General features: G+C 40.5%; 3 protein-coding genes across 4 annotated transcripts in view; all 3 read right to left on the reverse strand.

Moving 5' to 3' along the window:
- Window positions 1-4,122: 4,122 nt before the first annotated feature.
- LOC146466794 (uncharacterized) overlaps window positions 4,123-15,200 on the reverse strand; it is a 17,020-nt gene continuing 5,942 nt past the window's right edge. The window contains exons 1-2 of one of the 2 annotated variants that reach the window (XM_085126476.1): window positions 7,629-8,141; window positions 4,123-4,504 (exon numbers count right to left, since the gene is read on the reverse strand). In XM_085126476.1, coding sequence (XP_084982602.1) covers window positions 4,224-4,504; window positions 7,629-7,845 — 498 coding nt within the window. In that variant the 5' untranslated portion in view covers window positions 7,846-8,141 and the 3' untranslated portion in view covers window positions 4,123-4,223. Of the gene's footprint in view, window positions 4,505-7,628; window positions 8,142-15,200 lie in introns of those variants that run through there. The other variant, XM_085126477.1, reaches the window with a different exon arrangement.
- The window catches only part of LOC146466795 (uncharacterized), a 13,418-nt gene continuing 8,945 nt past the window's right edge, over window positions 10,728-15,200 (reverse strand). The window contains exon 2 of the mRNA XM_085126474.1: window positions 10,728-12,222. Coding sequence (XP_084982600.1) covers window positions 11,237-12,222 — 986 coding nt within the window. The 3' untranslated portion in view covers window positions 10,728-11,236. The remainder of the gene's footprint in view (window positions 12,223-15,200) is intronic.
- The window catches only part of LOC146466796 (uncharacterized), a 4,810-nt gene continuing 1,686 nt past the window's right edge, over window positions 12,077-15,200 (reverse strand). The window contains exons 2-3 of the mRNA XM_085126478.1: window positions 13,055-15,200; window positions 12,077-12,289 (exon numbers count right to left, since the gene is read on the reverse strand). The exon at window positions 13,055-15,200 is cut by the window's right edge and continues 1,156 nt beyond it. Of these exons, the coding sequence (XP_084982604.1) occupies window positions 15,110-15,200 (91 nt within the window). The 3' untranslated portion in view covers window positions 12,077-12,289; window positions 13,055-15,109. The remainder of the gene's footprint in view (window positions 12,290-13,054) is intronic.

Raw genomic sequence — 15,200 nt, forward strand, 5'->3', positions numbered from 1 at the left:
TGTGGATTTAATTTAGTTTGTTCAGAATTTAGCTTTTAGAATTTGCAAACGGCGCATACAGCTGTTTCGACAAAGGTTGTCCAAAAAAAGGGTAAAGGTGTACGCGACAATACCAAAAGGTAGTTTGGTAAATACCCAATTATAATTTTCAAGAAAAGCTCGGAATCCATAATGGCTCGACCTTACAGCGAAGACTTGAGATGTCGGGCAATATGGATTCTGAGCTTTTATTGAAATTTATTGGGTATTTCCCAGACAACCTTTCGGCAATGTCGCGTACGCTTTTACGCTTTTTTGGACAAACTTTGTCGAAACAGCTGTATGTATATGACTTATCAGTTAATGTCATGATAGACAACTGCCGGGATACGACCGCCAAGGCGTACGCTCTGATTGGCTCTCTATACTAGCACGACATCAGTTAATAGGATCCATGTCTCACGCGTACGTGTCAACCATTGTGCCAAAATAAATGGCGAGTATTTGGGGAAGACAAGCAAAAATTCGTGCGGAGATCCAAAGGCGTTTCGAAGCAGGAACAGAACAGAAAATTTTACCCGGATTTAATTATTTTTTTCTTATATGTTCAGAATTTGTAAGAGTCCTCCGTAGCAATATTGATTGTTATTGTTCATACGACCTCTGGATACGAGACATGTTAAAGCACACGCTCTCAGTCTGTGCGTAAACGTATACATATCACACGAAGAGTTAAGTTTCGCAAAACAGATGGATAAATTAAACGCGTCTTCAATAGGAATCTAACTGGAGCTTTAGAACATTTTTCCTTTTTCGAGACTTGTCTTTATAATAAATGATTATCCTCTTAAATTTTTGCACATGGTCTTACAGCCAACTCGATCTTGTACATCTTCCGCGTGTCGATGCCGCTTACTCACTACAGAATATTGCAGTGTCAGCAAGCTGCTTGGTTCCTTCTTTGGACAGCCGTGCTTTAAACAGAAATTGGAAAATCGTCTCACTTTTTTTTTTTCCATTTCCAGAGGCTATGACATCGTGTCGATATTCTTACTGTTAACATGGCGTTGTACCCGGCTGAGCCGAAAAACTGCGAGAAATACGTTGTAATTAAAAGCGCCAACCTCTTCCCCACGGTATTCGTGATATTCAAAATGGCGGACTTTGAATATCACGAATACCCTGGGAACGAGCTTGGTAAAGTGCTTGAATATTACGCGTCACGTGAGCGTCATGCCAGAACAATGCACTAACCAATGTAGCGTCAGAGATTTCCTTTCTTTAAATTGTCAAAAATAACGAGGAATTCCCATAACGAGGATTTTCAGCAAAATCAGCGTTAGCCATCAACTTTGCATATGAAAGACACTCAATTGTTCAGCTACAATCCAAAACATCTTACAATATAATTATAGTATGATGAAATGTTAACACGTTGTACAATGAGAATTTCCTCTTAAACACAACATCTGTCTTGCATGCAGTTAATTTTGAGTCAGCGTATTTTGTATTTCAAAGGAAGTTTGTTTTTAATCTTTATCATGTCAATTAAAAGCCGACAATTACAGCCAATGTAAACTTAAAGTCTAAGTTTTAATTAAAATCCGACCAGTTACATCTAAACTGACCAATAGAAATGAGTCTTTTTCTGCAAACCACAAGCCTTTCACATCTCAAGCAGTTTGAGGCCGGGATTAGAAGGGGGTTCAGAAATTATGAATGATCCCCTATATCTTCGGTTTGTCTGCCTAGAACAGAATGAAATTTTTCCTGAAAATAAACCTCGATGTTTTCTTTTGCCTTAACAAATAAGTTTGTTCACGTAATACACCAAAAAATTAAATTTTCGTTCATCGTCGATACGGTGGCGAATTTTCTTTATATAGATAAATGAATTAGTGTTTCCGAAGTAGTAAGAATGAAACTGTTGAACATTCTACGTTGGGAATGACTGTCCTCAAGTTTTTAAATTGGAGTATTTAACAATCAAAAGTTGAATTTTGAACTAAGAAATGACCTTTGTTCTCACAAATTATCAGAGACCTATGGACGATCATTCCAAACGTGAAGGGCTGGAGATATTTAACCTTTATTTGAAACGCGTTTTTGTTTGATGTTTTTTCTTAAAACTGTCGTCTACCATCAAATCTTTGCTTTTTACACGAAAACGATCACTTGACATGTCACGTGATCTATAGCACTACTTATTATGCTTAGAAATGTTAAGGGTGATAAGAACTTTTTATCTGCCAAATTTCAGTTCAGTATCATTCAATTTGTTAAAGTTATCTCGAATAAACTATTTTTCCTCTTAAAAGCCCTTAACCTAGGCCTTAAACGGCTAGTGATGTTCAGTAATATCTTTGCTTTGTTTAAGTTGTAAGACCTTCACAATATGAAAGAAGTAAGGGAGTGAAGGTTATCGACATCCGCGGGGGCCTATTCAACCCCTGAAGCCACGAGAATTAAGGATATGATCACCCAAGGTGAATTTTCTTGATGTTTTAATAACTTCCCCAAAGTACTCTTATTTTACTTTTTTAAAAGGTCGCTTGGGGAATACGTACGTTTAATATATCGAGGACTTTGTAAGTATTGAGATTTGTTAAATCGAGGTTCCACCGTACTGCTATCGTTGTCGGTTGAGTAAGACAACTTGGGATACAATACGAAACTTACCGTAAAGTTCCGATACTAGAGACCCTAGCTCGTTACTCTCGGAATTAGCAGCGTTTGGGGCTCGTTACTTTCGGAGAGTCGTTACTTTCGGGGGGTCGTTATTTTCGGGGAACAAAAACCATAAAACAAGCTAGCGCTAGCTCTTTTCTCCGAAATGAAAAATTATATGATTCGCGCAGAGCTTAAACAACAGACAGAATTAAGACCATTTGTACTACCCATTTCTGGTAGTAGGGACAGTGAAGAAAACATCGATGGTCTACTGGACTACCGCATGAATGAATCAGCCGATGCAGAATCGAATTCTTCTCTGACTCAGGGGAGGAAAGATAAACTCAGTGCTTTTATTCCATGACACACCAATGCGATTTTAATTTAAAGGAAAATTCCTGTAGTTAATTAATACGAAATACTACCAGTTTAGTTTTCGCTTTACGCCATCAGTCAACAGATGTCAAGGGCGAATGATGCACTAAGAAATTAGTATTGTACATTGAAAATTTGACTATGGATTGGAAAGCAATAGAGGCATTCGGTATTTGTATAAAGTAAATAATAAAAAAAAAACCTTGCATGGTCTCGCTACTTTAAGGGGGACTCGCTACTTTCGGGGGCTCGCTATTTCGGGATTTATTAATAGCCACAAAGTTTTAACGTTACTTTTGGGGGGTCGTTACTTTCGAAGGGTCGTCACTATCGGAACTTAACGGTAATTGGCCCTAGCCATGTCTGGGTGGTGGCATGTCCTGGCAAGGGTACTCCCCTATACAGGTAAATAGAGTAGCCAAAGAGTGGGTTTAAGCCTCTTTGGTCTGAAATAGGGTATATATTTGGTCTGGTATTGGCCATGGTTTTCACGAGAAAAAATTGGTTTGGAAGGCCTACACAGCTCCTAGGATAGATAAGAGAATTATCTCTCCAGTGTATGTTAAAGTGCTAAAGTGAACCCATGGATTTCCCACTAAGCGTCATACACTTCATAGTTAACTCTCTGATTTCTCATTTGAGTTCTTAGTGCTTGTGGCGCAACATTCATTTGTGCCCTTCACAACCCCTACTCATATGTTTTCAGCCTTCATCTCGGTCTTGCGACCGATTTAGCTTATTTCATATTTATTGTAGCGGTTTCACATGGTTCAAGTCGTTAGGGTTTCAAGAGGCGCGCACAAACACACACATCCGAATTTTTTGGGGAGTTCCCACCCCAGGTGACATATCCAGGCGGATATTTCGTAGTACTACAGTGTGTAAGTCGTCTATTTCTGCTGCGTTCGGTCGGTTGTTAGTGTTTACCGAAATCATGGGTGGGGAAGGGGAAGAAGGGGTGGTGAGTTAAAACACACTGTGACATACCGTCAGGCCAAAGCATTCATTTTGCCTCTTGTTGTAATTTTATTGATCAAACTTTCCCTTAATTTATTAATGACCCTTACATGTATAAATTTATTCTAATACAAACGCGCTACCTAAAGAATGGTGACACAACTCCAGTAAGAGGCAATAGGCAATCTTTTGCTCAGATCTTCTCACTCTCTGGAAAATCAATGCCTTTCGACTCTATTTGGTCAGCAACGCCGCTTTACTTCCCCCTGACAGCACTTGTACCAACGGGCATCGTAAACTTTGGTTCCGCAGCAACTGGGAAAGCCTAATGGCTTGCGGATTATGACGCCATTGCAGCAGATGAACCACCGATAATTGTAGGCTTGTGTTCCACAGCAACTGGGATGGCTTAATGGCTTGGGGTTTATGACGCCACTGCAGCAGGTTTGCCACCCTGGGTAGTATAGTTTACCGCCACATTGAGTTGTGTTTCCACGCTTTCTGACTCCTGGCGATCTTTCATCTGTCGATAAATGAATAAATAAAAAAATAAATAAATAAATAAATAAATAAATAAATAAAATAAATAAATAAGTTAGTAAATGACGATATTCATAATGATGACGACGACGATGAATATGAGGATGATGATAATGGTAGCTTTAGTTAAAAAAAAAAAGTCAAAGTTTATATTACGCACGGGGGACGAGCATTAAACCTCCCACAATCAAATACAGTCGAACCCGCTGTATTAAGCGTCCGCACCCTCGGGGCGTTGCTAAGTTACCGCTTCAGAGATACAGGTTGCACACAATACACATCAAACACAATAAAAACGTCATTTCTTTCCACATTCGGTAACTTGAGTGATGTACAGTTTATGCACAAAAACGTTCCAAAACTAACTTAAAAATGGTATGACAAAGGCCGCAACATAGTATAAAAATAGACTAATGAAACATTAAGCCAAGATCCTGCAGTCAGTATCACAGGTCTTTAGAAATTCAATTGCCTGGCAGGCTATTCGTTGCTACTGTTTGAGTGATTTCGTTTTCCAAAGTGACCGTTTAAAACAGGCCAATACAACAGAAACAGCTCGTTAGGACTTAATAAAGGGTGACCACGACCGCTTAATGGAGATCAGTGGCCGTTTAATAGAGGTCAAATTTACAGTAATTAAGGGAAGCAATTTTCGGGAAATGACTTTAAATGACTTCTCCCAGTACTTTTATAAGAAAACTATGGGGAAGATAAGAAAATTTGTTCTTTGATATGAGGGGTTAAAGGATTAAGTAGCATTATTTCAATGTGTTAATTACTGCGAACCTAATAAAGTGGAAAGTTCATTTTCACGATTTCAACTTCTGTTATTTCTTTCAAAACTTCTTCTGCATAGGGGGCAATACAAACTCAAACAGTCGAGGCTCTCTTTGTTTAGCATATTTCAACCGCTCAATACAACGTTTAAGGTGACATTTTAGATAGAATTTTCTCCAGGGCGATGATCTTCGAATTTGGTCGTGAAAAGCGTCATGTAATGGCTTCGGGATCGTCTACATTTTCTTGATAGTATATACGAAAACTCCTAGCTCCATTCGCGTTACTTTAAGCTACATCAGCTTACATCAATTAACAACACCTATTAAATGCCAATTTCCTAGTAAAGAGCCGTATGGCTTTGAAATTATCTTTTTTCCAGTTAAATTAAAGCTTTTGAATTAATTAAACGTTTATTGGACTGATTCTTCAGGAACAAGTTTACCCTGACAAGTCATTTTGACTTGTTGAAGTAAAGGGTGAACAAATTGCCACTGAACTTGTTCAAAACTAAAACAGTAGTTTTTGAACGGGGGAAACTTGTTAGGGAAAACCTTGACGAATTTTGTCGTACATGCGAGAATTAAAAAAATTGTCAAATGGGGGCTTGTGTAATCAGTTTATAATAAACTGCTCAGTCTCGTTTGCCTTCATTATCCTTATTCCATACTGAATTTTTCCTTAATCTGCGTTAATGTGAGATCCATTAATTGAGACAAACGTTTTCCACACCTTCCCGGCCAACTTTTCGATTCATTGACAAATGTTTTGATAATTTTGACTTCTTTGAGTGAAAAAGGTGAAAATAGTCGCACTGAGCTTGTTCAAGACTGAGACAGCATTTTTTTCAACGGGGGTACTTGCCAGGGGAAAACTTGGCAATTTTTGTCGCACACACAAGATTATATAAAACTTGTCAAATGTACACAACATTTTCTTTACCTAGCTGATGCGTTAATTCAGTCACTTGTAAATTTAACCTTCTCGTTCGCGTTAATCTTTATTCCAAACTAATTTTTCACTCACTCAGCGGTAATCTAAGTTGCATTAATTTGAAAACATAAATTAACATAAACGCTCCCGTAGTAAGTTTACCGAGGCTGATTTCAGGTGTGATTTCACACCATGAACAAGTTTTCCACGACAAGCTTTTCTTTTTGACACCTCAGTTTGGTTGTTCATCTGTGAAATGCAAAAAAATTCTCATCGAACTCAGTTTAATTGTTCAAGCGTGGAGTAGCAATTTTTGAACGAGGATTCGTAATTGTCAAGGAAAACTTGACACATTTTGACGCTCGCACAAGAATATATTAAAAATGGCAAATTCGGACTTTTTTAACCAACCGCTGGAGTTTGTCTCCTTCATGATCATTTTGAAATTAAGTCTTTTCGTTCGCCTTAATTTAAAATTTCGCTAATACCTTAATTAACACGAATGTTAATTTCCAGTAAATAAGGTATGATTCATCTCGACCGTTTACTGAGGCTGACTCTACACGAATAAGTCTTCCCTGACAAGTTGTTTGACAATTTTGACTTGTTTGAGTGTAAAAGGTGAACAAATTCCCACCGAACTTGTTCAAAATTGGAACAACAGCGAGTCGCTTTCTGGCTAGCTAGAGTTTCGGAGTTATACAAATTGTTGTCCTCAGTGTACTGGACAAGTTGAGATGCAACCGATTTCTGTACAAGCTTAGATAAAAACGGAAGGTTAGAAATTGGACGGAAATTCTTGAAGTCTTGAGGATTTAGATTAGGCTTCTTCAACAGTGGAGTAATCAAGGCAGATTCGAGCGAGACAGGCAGAGAAGCATCCTCTAAGGAAAAACTAACCGTATCTCAGTTATTACTGGCAACGGAATCGACAAACAATCAGTTATAACCGAAGCAGGCAGTGGATCAAGGGAACAAGTTTTAACTCTGGAGGATTTAATAAAGTTAGCTATTTGGTCGATAGAAACACGTTGGGAAGACATAAATGTTTGTTATACCTTGATACATTTTCGTTTTAGGTTTTTTACCCTTCATTGTAAAGTGCCTTAGAGCTTTTGGATAGGGGCTTTAAAAATTGACATAATTATTATTATTATTAATATTATAACCGTGGCTATTTGGCAAAGTTGGGACGGTTGTTTGCATGATGATCACTCTAAACCATTAATCTCTCTCTTTGTGAGCTTAATATTATGTCATTTCAGTCTTTTTTCGGTTAACGCTAAAACCAGTACTGCTTTCATTCATTGTCATTCAAATTTATCAGTCGATGAACACTCCTCCTTTCCGTCTTCCCGCCGGTAAACAGATTAAGGAAAAATAGTTAACGTTCTAACCTTTGCCAGAGTCCTCTCTCGTATTTTCATCATAACCGTGGTCACTGTCGTCTTCGACGTCAAAACCATCATCGTCTTTTTCAGAAGCCTCTCTCGACCCTCCTCCTCGTTCTAAAATCATGTCTCCTTGCTTTTCTGGCTCCTCAGCCTGCGCATTTTCATAAAAATTGCAAGCAAAAAAGGCCACAAAAAGAAACGCGAATCTTAGCTTTAACATTTTCGTCGCGCTTGATTTTCTGAGATTCTTGGAATGAAAGTAGCTATGAAATATAGCAACGAAAACTTAGTTTATTCGAGTTCCCTTTTATACCATTTGTCCTTTACTGAACATAGGGAGGGGTTATTTGTACTTGAGTAGCAAGTGTCATATTCGTAGAAACTTGTGTGGTGTTTCATTACGATCGCAAAGCATGCTGCTGGTAGGTATTGAGCTTGGATCTACCTCGTTCCCAGTGTCTGTTCCCTTCACCATGGGAACGAGGTTGTGGTTTGATCAAATTTGCTCGAGGTGTTGTGGGTCGTGAAAATAGAGAAAAAGTGGTTTATCGCAATTCTTGCAATCCATGTTTTGTAGCTCTCTTTGAGCTATGATTATCAATTTGGAAGTGAAACAATGATTTGATTAGGAAAAGGTGGTGATCGGAAATGAAAACAACACCAAACGTTTTTGTTATGGGGTAGAATTTCATAAATAAGTAATTTAGAGAGTTGAGTTATTTTAGTTGCATGACTTAAGAACTTTTGACCGTCATGTTGATCTTATGATTCAAGGTGTATTTTATCCTTCGCGAATGTTATTGTTCATACGAACTCTGGATACAAGACATGTGAAAGCACACGCTCTCAGTCTATGCGTAAACGTATAAATATCACACCAAGAGTTAAGCTTCGAAAAATAGATTGAGAAATTGAACGCGTCTTCAATAGCAATCTAACTGGAGTTTATTACATTTTCCTTATTTAAGGCTTGTCTTTGTAATAAATGATTATTCTCTTAGTTTTTGCACGTGGTCTTGCAGTCAACTTGATCTTGTACATCTTGCACGTGTCGATGATGACTATGCCTTACTCACTACAGAGTATTACAGTTTCAGCAAGCCGTTTGCTTCCTTCTTTGGACAGCGTGTTTTAAACAGAAATTGGAAAATCGTCTCATTTTTTTTCCATTTCCAGAGGCTGTGACATCGTATCGATATTCTTACTGATAACATGGTGTTGTACCCGGCTGAGCCAAAAAACCGCGAGAAATACGTTGTAAAGAGCCAACCTCGTCCCCACAGCCGTCCCCTTGGTATTCGTAGTTTTCAAAATGGCGGAAGGCGCCGTCCGCCATTTTGAAAATCACGGCTGGGGGACGAGGTTGGTAAAGAGCTTGACTATTAAGTGTCACGTGACCGTCATCTCAGAAAAAAACACTGATCAATGTGGTATCAAGTAACAGCCAAAGGAAGTCAGTGATTCCCTTCTTTTAATTGTCAAAAAAGGAGGAATTCCCATAACGAGGATTTTCAGCAAAATCAGCGTTAGCTATTAACTTTGCATATGAAGGACCCTCAATTGTTCAGCTACAGTAGTAAAACAGAATCCAAAACATCTTACAATATAATAAGTATAATGAAATGTTAACACATTTGTACAATGAGGATTTCCTCTTGAACAGAACATCTGTCCTTGCATGCAGTAAATTTAGACTCAGCGTATTTTGCACTTCAAAGGAAGTTTGTTTTTAATCTTTATCATGTCAATTATAAGCCGACAATTACAGCCAATGTAAACTTAAAGTCTAAGTTTTAATTAAAATGCGACCAGTTACATCTAAACTGACCAAAAGAAATGAGTCTATTTCTGCAAACCACAAGCCTTTCGTATGTTGTAACATCTTTGCTTTGTTTAAGTTGTAAGACCTTCAAAATATGAAAGAAGTAAGGAAGCGGTGATTATCGACATCCGGTTTCCTTTATATAGCTATTAGTCATTTCTTTCTTAGCTTTCCTGGCTTAGCTTTTCCATTACCGCTCCTTTAAGTCCTGGAAGTGAGCATCTATATCCAATTAGATACGATACTTTGCACTCACTTAACTCTGAAATCCCTAAAAGTGATCAGCATCAAATTTCTCCTTGTTATATGAAGGCTTATTCAACCCCTGAGGTCATGAGAATTAAGGATATGATCGCCCAAGGTGAATTTTCTTGATGTTTTAATAACCTTCCCCAGTACCCTTATTTTTACGTTTTTAAAAGGCCGGCTGGGAAATATCGTACGTTTATCGAGGACTATGTAGACTATATAGAGATTCGTTAAATCGAGGTTCCACCGTTCTGCTATCGTTGTCGGTTGCGTAAGAAAACTTGGGATATACTAAGAAACTAAATTGGCCCTAGCCATGTCTGGGTGGTGGCATGTCCTGGCAAGGGTACTCCCCTATACAGGTAAATAGAGTAGCCAAAGGGTAGGGTTTAAGCCTCTTTAGTCTTAAATAGGGTATAGATTTTAACCATTTTGTTCTGGGATTGGCCATGGTTTTCACGAGCAAAATTGGTTTGGAAGGCCTATACAGCTCCTAGGATAGATAAGAGAATTACCTCTGCAGTGTGTGGTAAAGTGCAAAAGTGACCCCATGAATTTCCCACTGAGCGTCAGCCTTAGTAAGGATCGGAAATCATGGGTTCACTTAAACGCTTTAACATACACTACAGAGTTAACTCTCTGATCTCTCATTTGATTCCTTAGTGCTTGTGGCGCAACATTCATTTGTACCCTACAGAACCCCTTACTGGCATGATGTTAGCCTTCATCTCGGTCTTTCGACCAGTTTAGCTTATTTCATGTTTATTGTAGCAGGTTAAGATGGGTGTGGTCTCGGAAATAAGGTAAGGGTTTCAAGAAGCGCCACACACATCCAACCGAATTTTTCTGGGAGCTCCCACCCCAGGTGGCATATCAAGATGGATATTTCGTTGTAATACAGTGTGTGAATCGTCTATTTCTGCTGCGTTCGGTCGGTTGTTAGTGTTTACCGAAGTCATGGGTGGGAGAGGGGAGGGAGGGGGACTAAAACACTCTCTAACATACTGTCACGCCAAAGCACCCATTTTGCCTCTTGTTTGAAATTTTATTGATAAAACGTTAATTTCCTTAATTTATTAAAGACCCTTACATGTATCATTTTATTCTAATACAAACGCACTATCTGAAGAATGATGACACAACTTAAGAAAGAGGCAATAGGTGATCTCGTGCTCAGATCTTCTCACTCTTTGGAAAATCAATGGTTTTCGACTCCATTTGGTCAGCAACGCGGCTTTACCTGCCCCTGACAGCATTTCAACCAACGGGCACTGTACGTAGGCTTTGGTTCCACAGCAACTGGGAATGCTTGATGGCCTGGATTGTAGGACACCACCACAGCAGATTTGCCACTGGCTACTGTAGGCTCGGGTTCCGCAGCAACTGGGAGAACTTGATGGCCTGGATTGTAAGACTCCACCACAGCAGATTTGCCGCTGGGTACTGTAGGCTCGGGTTAAACAGCAACTGGGAGAGCTTGATGGCCTGGGTTGTAAGACGCCACCACAGCAGATTTGCCGCTGGGTATTGTAGGCTCGGGTTAAACAGCAACTGGGAGAGCTTGATGGCCTGGGTTGTAAGACGCCACCACAGCAGATTTGCCGCTAGCTATTGAAGGCTCGGGTTCCGCAGCAACTGGGAGAGCTTGATGGCCTGGATTGTAAGACACCAGTACAGCAGATTTGCCGCTGGCTATCATAGGCTTTGGTTCCGCAGCAACTGGAAGAGCTTGATGGCCTGGATTGTAAGACGCCACTACAGCAGATGTGCCGCTGGCTATCATAGGCTTTGGTTCCGCAGCAACTGGGAGAGCTTGATGACCTGGATTGTAAGACGCCACTACAGCAGATGTGCCGCTGGCTATCATAGGCTTTGGTTCCGCAGCAACTGGAAGAGCTTGATGGCCTGGATTGTAAGACGCCACTACAGCAGATGTGCCGCTGGCTATCATAGGCTTTGGTTCCGCAGCACCTGGAGGAGCTTGATGGCCTGGATTGTAAGACACCAGTACAGCAGATGTGCCGCTGGCTATCATAGGCTTTGGTTCCGCAGCAACTGGGAGAGCTTGATGACCTGGATTGTAAGACGCCACTACAGCAGATTTGTCGCTGGTTATCATAGGCTTTGGTTCCGCAGCAACTGGAAGAGCTTGATGGCCTGGATTGTAAGACACCAGCACAGCAGATTTGCCGCTGGCTATTGTAAGCTCGGGTTCCGCAGCAACAGGGAGAGTTTGATGGTCGGGATTGTAAGAGACCAGCACAGCAGATTTCCCGCTGGCTATTGTACGCTCGGGTTCTGCAGCAACTGGGAGAACTTGATGGTCTGGATTGTAAGACACCAGCACAGCAGATTTGCCGCTGGCTATTGTAGGCTCGGGTTCCGCAGCAACTGGGAGAGCTTGATGGCCTGGATTGTAAGACACCAGCACAGCAGATTTGCCGCTGGCTATTGTAGGCTCGGGTTCCGCAGCAACTGGGAGAGCTTGATGGCCTGGATTGTAAGACACCAACACAGCAGATTTGCCTCTGTGGGTTGTACGTTTTACCACCACATTGAGCTGTGTATCGACGCTTTCTGACCCCTGGCGATCCTTCATATGTCAATAAATAAATAAATTAATAAATAAGTAAATAAATAAATGATGATAATGATGATGTCGACGAAGAAGATGAATACGATGATGACAATGACGATGACAATGACGATGATGATGATAATGATGATGGTCACTATATTATGGGGACGAGCATTAAACTTCCGACAATCAAATACAGTCGAAGCCGCTGTATTAAGGTGTCTGAACACAGTTTTCGCTGGTTTTAGTTAGTGACACTATTGAGCGCCCTAGGGTTGTGGTACGCAAATATGGCGGTCGATAAGGTGATCCCTCAATTTCACATGAAATGGATAATAAAGTTAAGTTGTGTTCTTAAATAACTGAGTTTCTCGTTTCTGAACTCTTTTTCTTTTCTTTCCGAGCAAAAAAGTTATTCACAAAGACTTTTTGCATGCTTTTCATCTTTGCCGTGAAACCCAATTACAGCCACGCATGCGCATTTGACCAAAAATTGGTGACTGGTTGTTTTCGTGGAAATGAACTGTTTTCTAAGGAACCGCTCATTAGAATTTCGTGACATTTGTCATGAAAATAGTTCCCTAACACCATAACTCGCCTAAATCTAACAGAGGGTATCTTCACAAAACATTAAAATGCAAAATCAATATTTATAGGAGATCTCTCTGTTAAAATTACATGAAAGTAGTGCCACTGTGTCAGTGTTTTGTGAGTTTTTCTGGATACAAAAAATGGGAAAAAATCTAATGAGTGCATTTTCTAAAAATAAAGGAAACCTACTATTTATGGACGTTTAATAGTTAGCTGCGTTGCCATGGAAACGGTAACAACTTGTTGCTTCAAACTCTCGAATCTTGGGGACTTGACTACAGCTTTCTGCATTTCCTTCAACGACAAGATTTCCACAGATTCACATTCTTCAGCACTGAGCGGTCTAACTAGTTTTTCTTTTAGTCCCCTTTGACCTTGAGTTACGCAGGAATCGGAATACAAAGGCAGTTACTCTGATTAGGCATTTGAAGTCGCCAAATTTGTTAGGGTCCAATACACTGGACAGACTTGGGATTCTGCTTTCCACAACGAGTTCAGTAGAAAGAATCAGCTTACTCTTCGGTTTGTCGCAGGGACGCATCTCATCATAGTAGACACGTGGTAGTTCAGTGACATCCGCTGGGTTGGGCCACTTATCTTTTCTTTCGAGCAGCCAAGGGGGTCCATACCACCAAATTGTAAGGCCTCCGCACAGTCAGCTGGATTTTGGTAACCTGGAAAGTGGTTCCACGATTGAGATGGGATCAGTTGTCGAATTTCTTTGACTCTGTTCTGCGCAAACGGCTTGTACTATTTATCGACTCCCTTTATCCAGTGCAGTGTCGTCATGGAGTTAGTCCAGCAGAAAACTTCCTTAATTTGAGCTATCAGTTGAAGCACCTCCCTGATACGCTGGACTAGCCTTGCTAATATCAGCGCAGCTAAAAGCTCAAGTCGTGTGATCGTTGGTTTCGTCAGGAGTGCGACTCTAGTTTTGCTCATGATAAGCTGGGTCGAGATGCCTTTAATCGTCTCGATTCTCAAATATACGGTCGCAGCGTAGGCGACTTCTGAGCTGTCTGCAAAACCATGGATTTGCAGAGAGGTTACTTGATCTTCTACGTTATGGAAATAGCATCTGTCAATCGAAATAGACTGAACTTTCATCAGATCTGACAAACAACTTGTGTACTTGAAGTTCAGTTCATCACAGAGAGGTTCGTCCCAGTCAGTCTTTAATTTACACAAATCTTGAAAGAGGACCTTGACTGTGATAAACAGAGGAGATATGAAACCGAGACGACCGTAGAGTTTAGCGACGACTCTAAGAACAATGGCAAGTCCTTAGGTAAGTTAACAAGCCAATCAAAACGTAGAATGAAAAGCATCTCTTGTTATGTCCCAGTTCAGACCAAGAACCTTTCTCTGTTCAGATGTTTTGCCTTTCATTCCAAGATGAGTTGTCGCGTATGTTTGATCTTCTTATGCTACTGTAGAAGCCTCTGTGATAGGAACAACTTCCCCGTGATCTATCCACTGCATCAGTTTCTGTAAATTTGAAATCCACTTTCTCAAATTGAACCGTCCATCTCTCATTCTAAATCTTGCCTTCGAATATTATAGTTCGAAGGCCTCGGAATCATTGTCCTTTCCCCCATTGAAATCATCCACATAGAGAAAATTCAGGAATTCGTTTACGAACTGAGGATCTTCTGATTCATGGCTTGTGACGTTGTGTCTTATCGTGCCATCTAGGAGAAAGGGTGAACTCGTGACGCCAAACACAACTCGGTTAAAACGCTTGAGAACAATTCTGGGGGCCTCACTTGTAGGGTCATCTACCCACAGGAAACGTAAGACATCTCGGTCGGGCTCTGCCACTCCCACCATTAAGAAGGCTTTCTCTATGTCGGCTGACAAAGCAATGCGATGATATCTGAAACGCATGAGGACATCAGATATGTCAGAGAGTAAAGGTGGGCCTGCATATAGACATTCGTTTAGGGACGGGCCAGTAGACTTGGCTGATGCGTCGTATACGATTCGTACCTTGGTCGTCTGTTTATCTTCGCGTATAACTAGACGGTGTGGCAAGAAATGGAGGCGACCAACCTTGATTTCAGAGTTAGAATCAACTTCAGAAATTATTCCTTTAGACGACTGTTCTTCTATTATTCTGTTGTACTCGGCGAGCAGTTCAGGGTTTCTTCTCAGACGCTTCAAGACAGAATTTAGGCGTGAGACTGCAACTTCATAGTTGTCTGGTAGCAAAGGGTGATGTTCTTTTCACGGTAAAGATACTGCTTAGCGGCCATCGCGCTTGTGAAGCGTATCCAAGAATTTGTCATGTACAGATGCTTCGTTTGCTAACACGCCAATGCTCTCTAACTCCCAG

Source organism: Pavona decussata, unplaced genomic scaffold (genome assembly GCF_977016875.1).
Source record: "Pavona decussata unplaced genomic scaffold, jaPavDecu1.1 SCAFFOLD_140, whole genome shotgun sequence".
NCBI lineage: Eukaryota > Metazoa > Cnidaria > Anthozoa > Scleractinia > Agariciidae > Pavona > Pavona decussata.